The sequence below is a fragment of the Helianthus annuus genome, chromosome 8 (genome assembly GCF_002127325.2).
Source record: "Helianthus annuus cultivar XRQ/B chromosome 8, HanXRQr2.0-SUNRISE, whole genome shotgun sequence".
NCBI classification, from domain to species: Eukaryota; Viridiplantae; Streptophyta; class Magnoliopsida; order Asterales; family Asteraceae; genus Helianthus; species Helianthus annuus.
This window is the reverse complement of record NC_035440.2, coordinates 118,981,294-118,999,591: the sequence shown is the minus strand read 5'-3', so window position 1 is coordinate 118,999,591 and position 18,298 is coordinate 118,981,294. Positions and strand designations below refer to the sequence as shown.

The following is an 18,298-nucleotide window of genomic DNA, read 5'->3' as shown; positions in this document are numbered from 1 at the left end:
TTAGACGATGCTTTATGGGCCTTTCGAACTGCTTATAAAACTACTATAGGCACAACCCCGTATAAGCTCGTCTATGGAAAAAGCTGTCATTTGCCGGTGGAAATAGCTCACAGAGCCTACTGGGCAATAAAAAATGTAAACTTAGACTTAGAAACTGCCGGTAAAAATCGATTTTGTCAAATGAATGAATTAGACGAATTAAGGAACTACGCATATTCTAACTCCGAAATTTATAAAGAAAGAATGAAAAATTTACATGATAAATATATTAAGTCTAATGAATTTCGGGTAGGAGATCAAGTTCTGTTGTTTAATTCGCGACTTCGATTATTTCCTGGTAAACTAAAATCTAGGTGGTCAGGACCTTTTTCCGTCACCCATGTTTTTCCTCACGGTGCAATAGAAATTAAAGCTCGAAATGGGATACCATTTAAAGTCAATGGCCAACGGCTAAAACTCTACCGAGGATCCATTAAGGATGAAGAAGAGGAGATCTCACTTCAAACGGTTAATGAGTGAAAAGCACCCACATCATACCCGACATGTTACGAACAAGCGAGTGTACATCAAAAACCGGTAAGTCTTCTAACCATTTTTCAGAAAAAGGGGCATGCACACGAGCACAATAAAAAAAAATTCAAAACTTTTGCTCGGCACGAGGCCGTGTCCACTGGACACGGGGCCGTGTCGAGGCAACTGTTGGGATAAAACCCTCTTTTTATAACAGTTACCTCATTCCACACGCCCCGTTTTGCCGAAAATGCTCTGGTTCCAGGCGATTTTCCGCAGATTTTCGACGTTACCTCCACGTTTAACAACATCAAGGTATGATTCTATCATCATTAGTAGTTAGATTAGTTACTTGCATGTAGTTAAACATCAAAAATTTGGGGAAAAATCTAGGGTTCTTCAAGTTCATCCGGATCGAACTTCAAATTTTTGATGCAATCTGTTAGTATTAGTTTAGATTAGTATAATAGGAAGTAAATACACTTGTATTGTTGATAGATTTGTCCGATTTCTCACTAAAACCTCAAACCCTTGTTTTTGAACCGAAAAAGATGAAATTGGAAGGGTAAACAGGTTGTTTTGGGAAAAACGACACTTAGGGTTTCATTTTCGGGGGAAACCACAACTACTTGGCTAAAAATTTTCAGATTTTCGGGACCGAGACGAAAAATGAAGTTTTTGGGTTACAGACGCCTGGACACGGGGCCGTGCCCACTGAACACGGGGCCGTGTCCAGCCTACTATATGCAGTTTCTTTAAAAATCTCATTGTTTCGTGCTAATTTTTTGGTATATTCTTTCAGATGGCAAAGTTCACAAGGTTCAATGCAAGCGAACTCGATGCTCGGGCAAGATACGAAATACTTCAAATAAGACCCGAGGAGTACCCCAGACGAGCATGCACGGACCTGTTAACCATGGTGAACCAGCTGGACCGATCCAACAACATCGTTACGGGACCACTAGCAGTTGCATTGAACACTCGGCTTCGGTCGGTGCATCAATGCACCATGGAGTTCTACAGTACTTTCACTTTCACTTCGAGGTATGACCCGTTCGACAATGAAGGGGTTGCATTTCGGTGTGGCGGGACAAAGTACTCGATCTCCATGGCACAGTTTGGAGCTATAATAGGACTGTACGGGGAAGAGGAATCGGGAAATGAGGAAAATACTGGGGGATTACGAGACTTGGATGAAAATGAACGTCAAGCCGCACGGGCTCAAATCGGTGAAGGAATCTACAACCCTAGCAGCACCAAGAGTACTAAGCTGAGAGACCCGCTCTACCGCTACATTCACAGGCTCCTCACCTACTCTCTTAACCAACGTCACGACAGTAGTGGCGTTGTAGGGTTGAAAGATTTGGTTGTCCTTCACTGTATCCACAACCAGAAGCCTCTCGATGTTCCATATCTCCTGTTACGAAACATGCATCTCAACCGCCTTGCTCGCGCTCCAACACCTATCTTCTTTAGGGGGTGGGTGTACCGTCTTTTCAAGCATTTCACGAGAATTCCGAGGTCCTTTGAAAGAAGTCCATGGTCGGGACGAGTTGACTACCACATTTGCCGAGCCATGAACTTACTTTATGAGGCGGAAGACGGGACGGTGAGCTTCCAAAGAGCACAAGGCTATGCATGGAATCCACAGGAGGCCCTAGTTCTTCATGCACCACCTCCCCACTACCAGTACCAACCCCATGGCGATCCGGGTCAATCCTCCTCACAAGGAGGCGGTTTTCCTAACTTCCAAAGCTTACATGATCTTTTGCAGGAAAACCTCATGTGTACCAGGAACACCTACAACCTCGCCAACAACACATACCACCGGGTTGGAGCTGTTGAACGCAACATCAATGATATACAAGACGATATCAGCAGCATCCGGGAGTATATGGCGGGGCATGGGGATGGAGGTGATGATAGCGATGAAGACATGGAGTAGGAGGTTTGAAGGAACAGAAGCGGGGTGATGGCGAGCCCACAGGTTTAAGTCTCTTTTTCTATCGAACAGTTTATGGCCTGCGTGCCAAGTGTTGAACAATTTACTTTCCTTGACTACTTTTATTTTCCGTTTTATTTTTCTTTTACTTTATGCTTGAAGACAATTAACTATGGTAATGTAGGATGTTTATGTTGCTTGGTGTGGTATTAAGTGATGAAACAGGTACAAACCAAGGCTTGGAGTGCTAAACCTTATCACTTATAGGCCCAGAATGGAGAAACCGGGGGAAGAAACCTGTTTTTCAGGCTTACAGACTGTCCACACGGGGACGTGTCCAGTCGACACGTCCCCGTGCTCACCTCCCAGACCTGCTGTTTGGTGTCCTGCGTATTTTTGCCAGACACGGGGCCGTGTCTAACCAACGCGCCCCCGTGTTCACCTTCTGTAAGTTTTCGTTACTGGCAGTTCACCACGGGGTCGTGTCCAGCGGACACGGGGCCGTGTCCAGACTGCCAGTAACATAAATTTTTTTTCTTTTTAACACCACATTACACATCCAATCAACCTAAAAATTTATTTTTGGGACACATTGAGGACAATGTGTAATTTAAGTGTGGGGGGGAAGCTAAAACCTTGAAATTTTGCAAGTCCTAATAACAAACCTTACACGAAACTCTATTGAAACCGCTAAGCACCCCAATTTTTTTCAAAAATATTCATTTTTTTACTTGTCTAAAGTTTAAGTTAGGAATCCTAAGATTAATAAGGTTATATTTTTACAATTTTACAACCGAAAGCGTCGTGATAACAAGAACCAACATAAGAAAATTATGAAACGGCATGACAAGCTTAGTTAAAATTTGATTATATATACTTGATCACATAAAAACCCATTCCCACAAAAGTGAGTTTTGAGCCTTTATTGAGCATACAAATTTACGTCTTTAGACTAAATGCTCATTTTTCGTTTCTTGTGTGAATAGCCGCTTGGTTCTTACGACTCTAGAACTTGCCACGACGATTCATTCCCGGTCCTTACCAACTTAAACCCAAGTAAGTAAATGATGGAGGCATTAGGACTAACCATTTTTCTTTCTACACCATTATTTTTCAATTTTTTTATCACCTACCCAAAATCCCCCTAGTTAACCCCTTTGAGCCTAAACCTTTCATTTCTTTACCCTAAAACCTTTTTACCCACCAAAAAAAACCCTTTTTATTTTCACCCTTTATTTTAGTAACAAGCTCGGTTTTTCGTGTGACTAATATATATATATAGGATAATGCTTAGTAAGAAACCCTATATTCTTGGAAAACTTAGCAAACTATAATAGTGGCCATCATTTAGCCACGTAGCCCTCCCACAGTTATTGTTACTTTTTGCTTCAAGGTTATATATGTAATTTCCTTAGGCAAGATATTATAACCCATTTGAATTGACATCAGCATTTAATGCACATCATCCCCCATCAACTCATTTGTACCATGCACCCACCCCCATATTTCTTTTACAATTTCTCATTTTATATATTCTTCAACAGAACCACATAGTCATCTTCTACTCCCCTGTTCATTTCTCCATTAATATCCATGGAGACAAATCCACCAACCTCAGAATTAATGTCGCCGGTCCATAGTTTCCCCAACCGGTTCTTTTGCAGCGACTTCCAAAATGATGAGGAATTTAATGCTCCAGGTTTGTCCATATATGTAATTTAACTGTTCTCGAAGTTCTGTTTTTTTTTGTCTTTTACAACTTTTTAATCTAATAATCCAAACTATACTGCATGTCCATGTTCACTTTTTCCATTCGAAGCTTCTGTATACACTTATATGCATGTTGATTGTTCTCGGTCATCTGAAGCCCCTGTTAGATCCCCGGATGTTGTGATATCCAACAATTTCATGAACAACGCGTTTAATGATGACCAGGTTATGGATAATGAAGAAGGTTTGTTTTTTCTTTACACTCGGTTTGTTTTTTTCTTCCCCAGATATGGCATTGTTCAAACATATTCCATAATGTTCACATGTAGCAGGGGAAGATTCGCATATGCAGGCCATGACTGTTGCTGTTTCTGGATCATCTCATGGTCCTTCTATGTTTGCTGAATCATCACGCGGCCAGTTAGATGGTTGTACAATGCACAATGGGAGCCCACTTTATTCTCATATCACAGATTTCTAACCTTTTGTCATGCCATGTATAGCAGATTCCTAACCTTTTTCGTTTTATGATGCAGGGCCATCGAATCCATACTTTGTTTTTGATACCCCTCAGGGAACCCGTTACTGGATTCCTAATGTCGCTGATAAGTTCATACCAGTGTGTGGGAAATCTTATCCAACTTTTGCGGATGTTCTTTCCATGTATGAACTTTATGCGTTTGAAGCAGGTTTTTCTGTAAAAAAAAGGGCAAACTAAAGTCTGGAATGAATTCCCACACACAAGTATCTTCGATGCTCAAAATATGGAAAACCACAACCAAAGAGGACTTTCGACACCCTAGATGAATCTTCTGTTAAGCACCGGAGGACCAACTTCACATGGTGTGACTGTAAGGCAAGCATACTAGTCTCGATCTCGAACGATTCATACACAGTTCTGAGTTTCAATGATATTCATAATCATGAACATGTTGAGAGTTACCACCGTGATCTTAGCAAGATATCACGGAAGCTGTCATTCTCCACGAAACAATTTATTCACAATATGAGTCTAAACCGCATCGGACCAATGAGAGCTTATAGATGTCTTGTAGCTTTAAAAGGAGGGCATCACAATGTCAATGGGACTCCGGTGGATTTTAAAAACTTTAGCCACCAGTTGCGAATTTTTATTGGTGAACGCGACGCACAAGTTTTCCTTGAACGCCTGCGTGAGCGTTTTGACAACCTACCCAACTTCTATTTTGATTACACTGTATCAAATGGAAAGTTGTCTTCTGTATTCTGGTCTGATGAGATTTCAAAGCTAAACTACAAAGCTTTTGGCGATGTCCTCGCGTTTGACGCAACTTACAGCACAAACAGGTTAGTCCCCCCCCCCATTAACATATGTTAGGCCTGATCCCCAAGTATACACCCTTAACCCCAAAAAGTTTTACATATTGTTAACATCAAATCAATTTTTTGTTCATAGGTACAAGATGGTTTTTGTGCCATTCACGGGTGTGGATCATCATTTCCAATGTGTTACATTTGGAGCGGGTTTGATATCAACCGAGTCCATTGAATCTTATGTGTGGTTGCTTAAGGCTTTCTTGAAGGCACACGGTACTCAACCAACTCTCGTGCTGAGTGATCAAGACCCATCCATGCTACAAGTTGTTCCTATGGTCTTTACCGAATCACGACACCGTCTATGCATGTGGCATATAATGAAAAAACTACCCTCCAAGGTTAGCTTGATTTGTTAGCCCTTAACATGTGTTATTCAACATGACACAAATTTTATATGTCTTCTCACACTGTTTTAATCTAACTCGTGTTAGTAACTATTAACTTTTTCAGATCTCTGCCGACGTGCTCGATAACACTGATCTTCGGTCCTGCATTCACCGGTTGGTTTGGAATGTTTATATCAAACCTGAAACGTTTGAGTCCCGCTGGAATGACCTCCTACAAACATTTGGGCTTCAAGACCACAGCTGGTTGAACGACATGTACAACATCAAACATCTATGGGTACCAGCCTACTTCAGGGAACTGCCCATGTGTTGCTTAATGAAGACCACCTCCCGCTGCGAAAGCTCTAACGCTGCCTTCAAGGTCAACTCAACAAGCGCAAACACCCTTGTACAATCTATGATGTGCTTTGAAAATAGGGTAGACAGCCAACGATATCGTCAACATGTATCGGAGTACAAAACCTCATCCACAATGTTCACTGGCAATACTGATTTAGCGATAGAACAGCACGCGTTCGCCATTTACACAAACGCTGTTTTCGCGCAATTTCAAAAAGAGATAATTAAAGGGAAGTTTTTATGCTACATCACAAACCAAACCGAGCCCAGCAATTCGAGTCTTCTGATAGACGTCACTTATTTGGATAAAAGGAACAACATCACAAACGTCTATCAGGTAACACATGTTAGGCAATTTCATTATTACCAATCCTCTAACATATGTTAGATCTAAAGGGCTTTTCTTTTTTGCTGTCTATGTTCAAAACAGGTTACGTATAACACTGTAGACCAATCCGCCAGTTGCTCATGCAGGAATTTTACACGTATCGGATATCTGTGTCGCCATGTCTTTTGCGTCTATTGATTGAAAAATGTTGAAAGGATTCCACCACAATACATAAACGATAGGTGGCGTCGAGATGCCCTCCCCAAACAGGTTTTTTCAATTTCCAGTCGATACGGAGTCAACCCACACGCATCGTCCGTTATGCGGAATGAAATCCTCGACCTCGTTACTGAATGTGTTGATGTGGCCAGAACCGATGAGGATGCGTTGGCAAAATTGGTTGACCAACTCAGGGATTTCAAGATCAATGTGCTTTCCAAGCAACCATTGTCTACAACTCAAAATGAATCAAACGAGTGTCAAATGGAAGAAATAGTTGGACAGCCAATCAACATTCCAGTCGAAGTTGCTAATCCAGAAGTTGCACGCAATAAAGGATGTGGTACTCATACTCGCATTTCTGGGCCCGGTGAGAAGGCAAAGGCAAAACCACCAAAACGTCCAAAGCAGCTTCGTTTATGCAAGCGTTGTGGTCTGTATGTCGACGACCACGACTCACGCAACTGCCTTAAGGTGGCTGCAATGAAAGCAGCAAAGGCAGCTGCTGAACAACAAAGGCAGACCGCCACTGGCGACTCACCCTCTGATTAAAATCTCTATTGTCGTTTTCTAGTACTATGTAATGGGAGACTCTCTTCATTTTGGCCTTCTTACACACAGTTCCAGTCTTTTGACATCATCCTGCTCTTCTCTGTTATGTGTGTAAGAAGGTGGAACTATTTGGATCCCATTAACCATAAATAGGATTGTAAGAAACTCTATGGCCTTGGCCACTTTTGTGTTTGTAGGACCGAAGATCTTTGGGGACCTCTGTTTGCTATTAATGGGCTTATGTTAATATTATCTGCATTTTGATAACTGTGTTTTTGTGTTTTATTTTTTTTACAATGGCATAAAAACAGCTGCTTAACACATGTTAGTCCCCATAATGCTTGGGTCTTTTCACTTGAAAGGATCAAAACAATCTGTGTTAACCACACAAAAACAACATATATATTAAACCACGTCAGGTTATAGAATTAGCCTTCACCTCTAGCCAACTTAAACACACATTCTGCTAATAGGTTACACAAAAATAAAACAACTGCTTAACACATGTTAGTCCCCATAATGCTTGGGTTTTTTTACTTGAAAGGATCAAAACAATCGGTGTTAACCACACAAAAACAACATATACATTAAACCACGCCAGGTTATAGAATTAGCCTTCACCTCTAGCCAACTTAAACACACATTCTACTAATAGGTTACACAAAAAAAAACACATAATAAAATACCAACAAAACGACATTGGTATGTCGTTTTGTTACAACATAGGGTCATCAGGTTAACACGTCTTCAACCATTTTCAACATACTAACTACCCATTGTTATCCTCCATTTGTAACATGCTTTTCATCATGGTGTGGGAAATTCTTCATCATGAAAGTATAGAGGAGAGGGGCTGCGCTCACTCTCCCATGGGTCATGGTAACACCAGGACTGGATTGTTTCGGGTGAGTATGGACACAACGGGCAACCACATAATTCATGGTCTGGATCCGTCAGCAACCTAACCAACTCATCTCGTAGCCCCTTCAACTTTTCCGCTTCTGGAACAACGTGTTCCCTACGGCGTGACGTTTCTTGCGACACACCAGCTACATCAGTTACATTTTTGGTTCCGCTTTCTGAGGCATCATCACCAGAAGCTACTCCAGTTTTCCCGTCTTCTCGATTCTTGTGAGACACTTTTCTTTCGTAGCACACCCCGTACCGGCCCTCACATGCTTCCTTCCCCTTTTGCATCCGCTTCTCCATGCCTGGTTGGGTAGCCGTAACCTTACCTTTAAACGGGTCCATCACGTTACAAGACTTTGGAACCGTTAACAGTTTATGGTTAAGTGAAGTGGTGAAGTATTACAGAATATGAGTTTGGTTCTTCACTACAATACTTATAGAGGTTTTCCCTGGGTACATTTAATATAGGTCTTTGTGACTTGACTTTGATGTGACCATAAGGTGCCAAAAAGCAATGGTTCCTTTTCCCAATAAAGTTGTTTTATAGACACCAACCCCTATGTTTGTAGTCTTATGCCACCAACTTTCCCCAATTTCCAATATTCGTACTACATTTTTAGAAAGAGTGTTCCCCTTGGAAGCAGCATTTTCTCATTTTCTATAATGTTACACGTACCTTTATATAATTTCAAACAACCTCTAATAAAATATTATCAACTACGTCAATCAACTAGATTAATAATATTCTAACACATCCAACAACACATCAATATTCTTTAGCGTATAGAATTACCAACTAACTAAACATCAGATTGTATATAGATAGTCTATCCCCCAAAAAGACATCGTGACCATGCCATACCCAACAAAACACCCACCCCGCAATAAGTTTAAAGCAACATCCCCAAATCCATCAAAGTACATTACATGTCTCCAAAAACAAAGCTGGCGCAATTAATGCACAATGTTGCTACAGTAACTTCCATTTCACCCCCCTAACACGTGTTACTCTATTCGGCAATCCTGCTTGATTTTTGGCAGCAGCACATTCACCTCCGAACATAAGATGTGCGCAGCATACCTCTTTCTCAACTTTCGCACCTCCGCCATCTTCCTCGCCCCACTCATGCTGAACCCACAGTTAAAACTTTTGTTTTTCCCCATGTAGCACTCCATGTGCCGCATCAAGAAGACCCCACAATCAGTTGTGTTTGCGGTGGTCGCCTAAGGAACCGGCATACGCTAGATGTTGCAGTACTCTATGTCATCGGCTCGCGGATTCCCAACCTCCCGAAGATATTGCACAAACATATCTTTCTGCATACACATATACAAGCCATGGTCAATAAAAAAGCAGATCCTCAATATTATCACACTGATTTGTTCAACAATTGTCAGTTTAGTAACTTACGATCTTATACGCTGTGTCCTTGTGTAGGTAGTAGACACTATCTTCTATCAACTGACCTTGTCGGGCTTTGTCGTTATCAACGACATAAATCCCGGGGTCGTGTAACTCAAACACTAGCAAGTAAAAGTGTTTGTGCTCCAATATCGGGAAGAAAACAATGTCTTGATTTCGAAAGTCAGGAACATTTTCACCGCTGTTAACCGCACCTTTTATTCCAAGCCGAAACTTGTGCATCCGCGCCTCGACTCCGCGTTCCTCAGATGTTAGCATCCACGGAAACTTTAGGCACAACAGAGAAATTAATAAGGTCAAAAAGTTGCCACACTGTAATCTCTATATACATGACACTCACCACAACTTTAGTACCAAAGAATTGCCTACTGTAAGCCTCCCGTGATTTCCGTTTCTCTTGGAAGTTTAGCACCTCCGCCCAACAGTCGATAATACCATCTGAGACCTCATTACCAACGTTTAAACTCTTGAACATAGCCCGAGACGCTTCTACATGGGTAGGGCTTCTAAACAGCAACTCCCTGGTGTCAGATGTACAAATTATAAAATAAATTGCATACTTTAACACATGTTATTTATTATTTTACTAAATTTTGGTACGGTGACCCCCCTACTTACACAACCATGTGTATCGGACTATCTACATCAACCACCGACGACGAACCCTGTTCCCTCCTGCGGAAAAAATCAAAATATAACGAATTATCTAGTGTGGAACTTGGTTGATGGTTTACCCTATTATTATAAAACAATAAACCACGTTGCAGTTCTACTTACACGTTTGCCTCCATTGCCCGCTTCCTACGAGAATGCCCATTTAAAAGGTGCAATGGGCTTTCATCAGCGTATATGTTCCCACAGATTTGCCTCCTTCTTAGTTATTGGCTGACCCATGTCAACAGACCTTATATAGTAAGGTGATCTGTTTGGTTCCGCTACCACTTTCTCTCTGAAAGGGAGCTTCCTTTTTTGGGCCCCCAACTCAGCCAACATACGCACACGGTTTGCAAGCGGAATATTGTCCTCCACCTCATTCATATCACCCCCACAAAATTCCAGACCGGAGTGCCCTTTGTGGATTGCAATGGCCGGGTCATAGGAGCTAACTGGTTCTACCGTTATAACCATACTCAAGTCTGTGGTAGCCTCCATATCGCCTAACACATATAAAATAAATAACTCACGTAACGCAGTACAGAATACAACACTTTTCACAGTAAATGATTGTGTTTCAGCTCACCGGAACGCTCCAGCACTGTTTCTGTCCGAGCAATATCATCCATCTTCCCACTTGTGCAACCTGCACGTTTAATGCAAATAAGTATATTATATATGACTCGAACTAACCCATCAATACTAAGTTTGTTTAATGCTATATCGTACCGATTTCCTGTGACACGTCGAATTGACCCCCAATTTGTGTCATTCCAAGACTCCAATTGGGGCCATCTAAATTCCGTTCATCAAAAACGGTATCGCCTTCGCACACTGTGTGTATGATTAACACATGTTAACTCACTAAATGATACAGGTAGGGAACCAGTTAACACATGTTAGAGCATGAAAGTCTTTACCGTTCTTTTCCGCAGGAGGGACCTCTTCAGCCGCTTTCCCTTTTCCCTCGACATCCTGGGCCTTCTCGAAACCGTCGCCCGAAACTAAGTCTACCCCCGCGCTACTGCACCCTTGCATATTTACATCAGTAGCATGCATCCCATCATGCTCAATCTTACCTTCTGCAGCTGCATAAATAATTACCGTTAAAATCACGGTCACACTCATCAACAGCCCCCTTGCCTTTGTCACATCTCATGCACAACTTAGTACCAGAAGCTGCAAAAATAATTACCGTTAAAATCACGGTCACACTCATCAACAGCCCCCTTGCCTTTGCCATCCAGAACCCCATCTTCGTCCTTATCATTATCAGCACCTTCCACGGATGCAAACACGACGCCACCACTCTCTTCTTTTCTTCCATCAGATGCAGCCCTAACTTCATTCTCAATCTTACGATCTGTACTTGCATAAACATTTTTCGAATAAATTAGGCATGGCTAAGCATGGCTAAACAAATAAAACGGTTTCCGAAGATTACCTTCCTTCTCATTCCATTCAACCTGTTTGCTATCCTTAACCTCCATCTCGACCATTTTGGCCACCTCTTGATCACAAACAAACCGTGCTTCGTAAATCTCATCCTTTTTGGCGTCATTCGCTTCCAGATCGGTGTTCTGTTCATCATTGTCATTAGCAGCCACTTTATTGTCTGTATCCACTCTATGTTCATCTTTACTAACAAACTCCATGTCCGAACCACGGTCATCTGTCAAAACAAGATGCCCCATGTTAAATCAAATAAAGTAATAAAGCACACTTTTAAAGTCAGACATTATGAAAGGGTACGGGAACTATCACGTGCACCATGCACTTCTGCTGCTTTAATACGCAGTATTGCACGCATTAAACCCAGCGGCTTATGCACTTCTTCAGCATCACTTTTATCCACGCCTCCTGCTCCTTTATTTGATTCGGCCCCACCAACACTACAGTCACCTCCACTTGAATTACCAGCATCATGAACACTCTTATCACCTTCGACGATTTCATTTGTGTTTTCCCCAAGTTCACTAAACCTCAGTTCTCTCTCTTCCAGTTGCTTCTTAGTCTTGTTCAACCCTATAACATCACAGAAATATTAAATGGGTTTCAGACACGTACGCATATTAGAGGGTAATAAATTTTAACGAGCAACAAACTACGCGTTTAATTCTAAATCTAAATGTATGATGAAACTAGTAACACATGTTACAGTTTACCTGATTCGTTGCCATCATCCGTTTTTTCCCGATCAATCTTTATATTCGTCTTCGGGCAATTCTGGGTCACAAAGCTTGCTTTCATTTCGGGAGCATCCTTTAACTTATTCAGACGGGGAGATCTCCTTACCCGCGACGACATACCACCTTCTTCCAGCGCTCCGGTACACTCAGTTCCATCAGCAACTACGCATGATTCCCCCGCACCATCTGCTGCAACCACAAAGGAAGGTTATACTATACGATAATTATCACCTTAACATGTGTTAGACTAAACATTTCATTCCATAACATATAGTAAAGGTACATAAACTCTTTTTGCGCTATAAACGTACTCTTAAGATGTTAATACATGTAACAATTTACCTTTTTCTTTGCCACCATCCGTGTCTTGTCCACCAAACTTCATAGTTGTCTTTCTTCTTTTTGGGGTCACAAACCCTTCTTCTGTCTCACTAACATGCTTTAACTTGCCGAGTCTTGCAGATCTCCGCACCTGACCCGACTTTCCACCATCTTCAATCTTTTCAGCATAGTCTTCTCCACCATCATCTACGAATGATTGGCCCGCAACATCAGCTGCAACCCCAAAAAAATATGTCAATCAATACTGGTTGACACACCGTCAAATGTGTTACAGTGATCAATTTAAGAATGATAACCAACACAACAGGTATAACATTTAACACGTGGTTCCGTGTTCATTTCATAAACATTGTCAGCACACCTTCTTGGGCATCAAAGTCTATTGCTGAAGATCCTACTGCTTTCAATCTACTTTTACAGATTTTTTTGTTTTGCCGGATAAGTGACTTCCTGTACAAGCTCGCTATTGGTGACCCATCCGAAAAATCGTCGTCCATGCCATCCCCTACGAAATCGTTTGCACAACGATAAATGGATTACAAAATATTTAACTAAATAACACAAACAATAACAGTTACTAACCAGCGTTCTCTCCTTCGTTGATGTGAAACCTTTCATCATTTCTCAAATCTCCCAGGACCGAATTGATCTTGTGTGACGCTAAATCTACCGCGTCATCGTGATCCTCCCTTTCACTAACTTTCTTCTCAAACATACTTTCAAACATTGCCTTCAACGCTTGTACTTCTTCGTCTTCATGGCTCTCCACCAATAGCGATTCTAACATACCCTCAATTTTGACTTTGTTCTTCTTTGTCACGTTTATTAACTGTCGTACTATCGTCAACCTCTCCTGTTGAAAATAGTTTTTCAACATTTTCATACTATGAACATATACTAATTGCAAAAAAACACATGTTAGAGCATATAACTTTACCTCTTTACTTGCCCACTGTTCCACGTTATAGTTTCTGGGACGTGTTAATCCTTTAAACCGTCCTGTTCCAAACCCACCAGCAAGGATTTCAAGCCTTTCTCTCTCTCTCAATCTTTTCAAGTTCCAAAAAGCTAAAGGACACACCGCACTGTCTACCTCCATCCCCGTGCACTCAATGCTATCAACGTACAACAACTACAAGAAACAACGATCCGTTCAGCCCCGGAAATAATCAACTATTCTAACACATGTTAATTATCTAAAATAATTAAAAGTACACTTACCATCAGAATCGTTAGAGGACCGACGAAGAAACTTTGTGGGTCAAGCCGATTCCAGGTATCCTTGCAAGTTCTCAGCTTTTCTACAACAAGGTCACACCAGTCTATTGTTGCAAAGTCCATTTCTTCATCCAGATACTCTAAGATTTCTTCACGTAAACAACTTTGTTTATGACAATCAACCAGCACTGCCACAAAACACATTACAAAATCCATCCTGAAATCAAAACTGTCTTCGCCATCGGACTCATCTATCATTTTCACCATCTTTGTTGGAGGCACCATTGCCCCCGGGTATCTCGCCCTCCAATCCGCAATGGCATCAGTCAGCATCGGCAGCTTACCAATCGAACTAAACTTTTGTCCACCAGTCGGAATCCCTAATAACTTATGTATCACTTTCCTGTTCACCTTGATATCACCGGCAGGCGTACATATCACCATCTTATCGGGATTAAAATTGTCCACAACAAAATAACCTAACTTAGCCGGCAAACCATCAACGCTGAAAGTTAGCAAACGTCCAAAGCCCATTTCCCTGACTGCGTCACGTTGTTGTTCTGTCAATGCCCGTACACACTTATAAAACTGCAATGACGCAGATCTTGTCCTTATGCCTGGAAATTCATCCTTTTTTGCTCGCTTACGGGCTTTCTGAACCTTTTCCGGTTTGTTACCAACTACCTTTGGTTTCCCTGCTTTACCTTTCCCATTATCATCCGAACCCTTCTTCTTTTTGGTCCTTAACGTCCCACCCTTCGATGTAGCCGTCACTTCTGCCCTACTTACTGAAATAAAATTTTATACGAAACAACAACATCCCAAACAATTAGTCTACTTTACAACCACCGATGACAACATGTAACAATTTTTCATTCGTAACATCCAAATTTTTGAAGGGCTTAAAAAATAACTAACCACGGTTTTCTCGCATTACATTGCCAGAATTATCATCGGCGCTGTTTCTTTCACCTGCTGATTATCACATGTTAGTGAATTTTCAACCTCATGCCCAATTAACACATGTTAATCAAAGCCAACAATATTTAACTAACCACGTTTTCTTTTATTTCCACACCTAGAACTATCCCCGACAATGCTTTTCTTCCCTACAGTTTCAAACATGTTACTCAGATTTATCTGGATACGCAATTAGCCACTATTGCAACAAAAGGAACTTACCACTGTGCTTTTTGTTATGTCCCCATTTTCTTTCCACACAACCTTCATTTAGCACCGATAGATTCGTAACGAAAACGATTAGCCCAACAAGACATTATACAAATTATAAACAATATTACTGCTTAACCGTTACCTGTTTTCCGTCTTTTCCCATGGCTTGCTGACACACTATCGGTATCATCATACACTGCAAGGCATCCAACAAAATTCTGTTATGCACAATTTCTTATCCAACACACTATCCATATACAGGTCACCTTGAACTATGTTAAGTGTTCAGAAACATAAAAATTCTAACCTAACTCCCGTTGGGTCGGACCAAAGTCAGATTGTTGTTTGGAAGGTCCTGGCTTGGGTTCGTCGGATATAATCACAACGCTAGGGCTCTCAGACCTTTTTTTCCCTAACCTGTGTTTCGAAGTCCTACATATATAAAAGAAAACTAACTCAGGTGCCATTTTCCGATAAATCGGTTGAAGAAAACCACTTTTTACATGACCGATTACAACAAACTAACCTTTTAATTGAAGTCTGAATCTTCCTTAATCGTTTCAGCTTCACCGACGACGACAAGATTATAAACGACTTCCTCATTCTCCAAGCTGGACACTATCGGCTTATGTGTTAGGGTTTGGGAAGTAGCTTTTCAATGTTTCTTTTTGAACGAGAGAGAAACATGAACAGGAGGGGAGAAATGAGTATAATGGTAAAGAAGAAAAACTTTTGAATTGTGTTTACATTTCTTTGATTAGACGGCTACTGCATGGCAGTGGTTTCTGTTTCCCAATGTGTATGTTCACTTCCGAAAATGCCCTTGGATGGTACTAAATGGCAGTCCTTTTTATTTCTTTTTAATTTTATTCATACCAAAATAATCATATCCATTGATCAACTTTGATGTAAGCTAATAAATGGTTCACAATGGGTTTCCATAGTTTTCTTAAAAAGATAGGGTTTCTTATATAACCAAGCCCTATATATATATATATATATGATGAAGTTAGAAATAAACAAACAAAGCTATTAAAACAAAAGCTTGTTTGGAGAAGTACTTCGAAATAAAAAGTCACTAAAACAAAGTGTTTTACGAAAACCGACGCTTTTTACGCTTTTCGCCCTTTTACTAACCACTAACCCAACCACCCACCTTTAGCCCAAGCCTAACCCTTCACCCAAAAATTCCTCTTGATATTTACAAAGGTATATAGTTAAAAAGGAGGAGGATTGATTGCTTGGCAAGCTTATGGTAGGAATAAGTTCCATGCCGCTCTCGAGTGATTCACTAAAAATACACCTTCGGCCGAGTGTTGAGTGATCCCCCGTGAGGTATGTGAACTTGTGTATAAATGAAATTTTAAAAAGGCATGCTATGCCCAAATAAGTAATTTCTCTTATGAAACGTTCTAAATAAATCATAACGAATAGGATTGTAAATAAATAAAAATAAAACCCAAAAAGATCTTGGATTCCCAACACTCTATGACAAGCCAAAAACCTTCTCTTCTACCCATTCCATTTGGGAGTGTAAGCCACATATTAAAGAGTTTTGCTTGAGGACAAGCAAAAGTTCAAGTGTGGGGGTATTTGATGTGTGTAAAATGCAACATATAAATTACATCAATTGAGGCATAAAACTAACCCTTTTTAAGTACTAATGTTGGAAAAAGAGTGTTTTTGTCTTCCTTTTGTATTTTCAGGATGAAATGAGCTCAAATTCACAAAAGAAGCAAAAAGACAGCTAAATCTAACATAAATATAAGAAAAGGAACAAAAGTGGATTGCCCGACCTCTCAACGGCATCCTCCCAAGCAGAAAAGAGAAGTCAGAAGACTGAACACGCCCCGTGCTCAGCCAGCACGGGGTCGTGCCCAAGAAGCAGCAGAAAAGACAAACCTATAGAAGCTTCTATTGCCCACCACGGGGCCGTGTCCAGTGAGCACGGGGGCGTGGCGAAAGTACAGCAGGCGCATTAATTGTAATTGCGAATTACAATTAATGAAGAGAGAGAGTGTCAGACGGGCACGGGGGCGTGTCCAGCAGACACGGGGCCATGCCCAGCCTTCTGTTCAGCCTATAAATAGGAGTGCTTGGTTTCATTTCAACTCATCCCTTGGCACACCACCTCTCTCACACTTCATCCACCACCCACCACCACCATAACACCATCATCCACCACCATCATCCATTGTCCATCATAGAGTGTGTGAGTCGTCTCGGGATCCAAGATTGATCGTAAGAGTTCTTGACAATCAAGGCCATGTTTGCCTAAGTCTCTTACATCACTTGGTGAAGACAAGTGTTTAGTATAATACTTTTTATTTTCAATCTTTTGCACTTTTTATTTGGTTTTGTATTAATGACTTTAATAACTAGTTGCTTATGTTGAAGGTAATCTTTCCTTATCGTTTGTCCGTGGTGTCTTAGCATTATTTTACTGTCTATATAAAATAAAAGATGTTCATCATTCATATCTCCACGGTCTATATGGAGGTATGTTGGCTACCTGGTCGGGGGTTAAGGGAACGGTTTGGTAAGGGTCTTGCCCTTGTTCAGCGTTTAGAGGTCCTGCAAGGGACCTGTGTCAAATTTAGTAGGATCTCCTTCAATGCCCATAGGTATTGGATGGCGCGGATCCGAACTCTTTGACCCCCTCATAAGTTAACTACTATTAATACTATAACCCGGCTATTTAGGACTGTATCCCTGCTGACTCAGACTACTTAGCCGAGGGTAACGTCACCGCCAAAAGCGGGGCCTACCATAATTTGCATTAAAAACTTAATTCATTATCTTCCAATAATCCAACCCTTTAGGATTGTATCCTTGCTGACTCAAACTACTGGGTTGAGGGTAACGTCGCCTTCAAAAGAGGGGCCTACTACAATAACTAAGATAATCTCTTAAACAAGTGCAAAAGTGCGAAAATAATCAAAGGTTATACTAATACACGAGTCGGATCCAAGTGATTCATCTTGTCTATCTGTTTTTATTTTTATTTTATTTTTCAGTATTTAGTTAGTTTTTATTTTCTTAGTTTAAAAACTTTTTCTAACTTTTTGATTTGATTATACGTTGAGG

At 41.0% G+C, this 18,298-nt stretch overlaps 1 protein-coding gene and 1 long non-coding RNA gene across 2 annotated transcripts; one reads left to right on the top strand and one right to left on the bottom strand.

Annotated features, from left to right (window-relative positions):
- The first annotated feature begins 5,135 nt into the window (after positions 1 to 5,135).
- Positions 5,136 to 6,734, top strand: LOC110870677 (protein FAR1-RELATED SEQUENCE 5-like). The gene is made up of 4 exons (XM_022119853.2): positions 5,136 to 5,488; positions 5,598 to 5,856; positions 5,969 to 6,541; positions 6,654 to 6,734. Exons 1-4 carry the CDS (start codon positions 5,169 to 5,171, stop codon positions 6,732 to 6,734), a joined length of 1,233 nt encoding a protein of 410 aa, XP_021975545.2. The 5' UTR covers positions 5,136 to 5,168.
- An 8,512-nt stretch (positions 6,735 to 15,246) lies between these two features.
- LOC118480855 lies at positions 15,247 to 15,620 on the bottom strand. The gene is made up of 3 exons (XR_004863886.1): positions 15,519 to 15,620; positions 15,354 to 15,407; positions 15,247 to 15,262 (listed from the first exon to the last, which is right to left on the bottom strand). It is a non-coding gene; the product is annotated as an uncharacterized LOC118480855 (long non-coding RNA).
- Between the last annotated feature and the right edge of the window lie 2,678 nt (positions 15,621 to 18,298).

What these genes read in the sequence shown, in the direction of transcription:
- LOC110870677 (XM_022119853.2), top strand. Translation starts at nt 5,169, where the DNA reads ATGAGTCTAAACCGCATCGGACCAATGAGAGCTTATAGATGTCTTGTA. An exon ending in GCAACTTACAGCACAAACAG is followed by an intron (nt 5,489 to 5,597) that starts GTTAGTCCCCCC and finishes TTTTGTTCATAG; the next exon opens with GTACAAGATGGTTTTTGTGC. An exon ending in ACATCACAAACGTCTATCAG is followed by an intron (nt 6,542 to 6,653) that starts GTAACACATGTT and finishes ATAACACTGTAG; the next exon opens with ACCAATCCGCCAGTTGCTCA.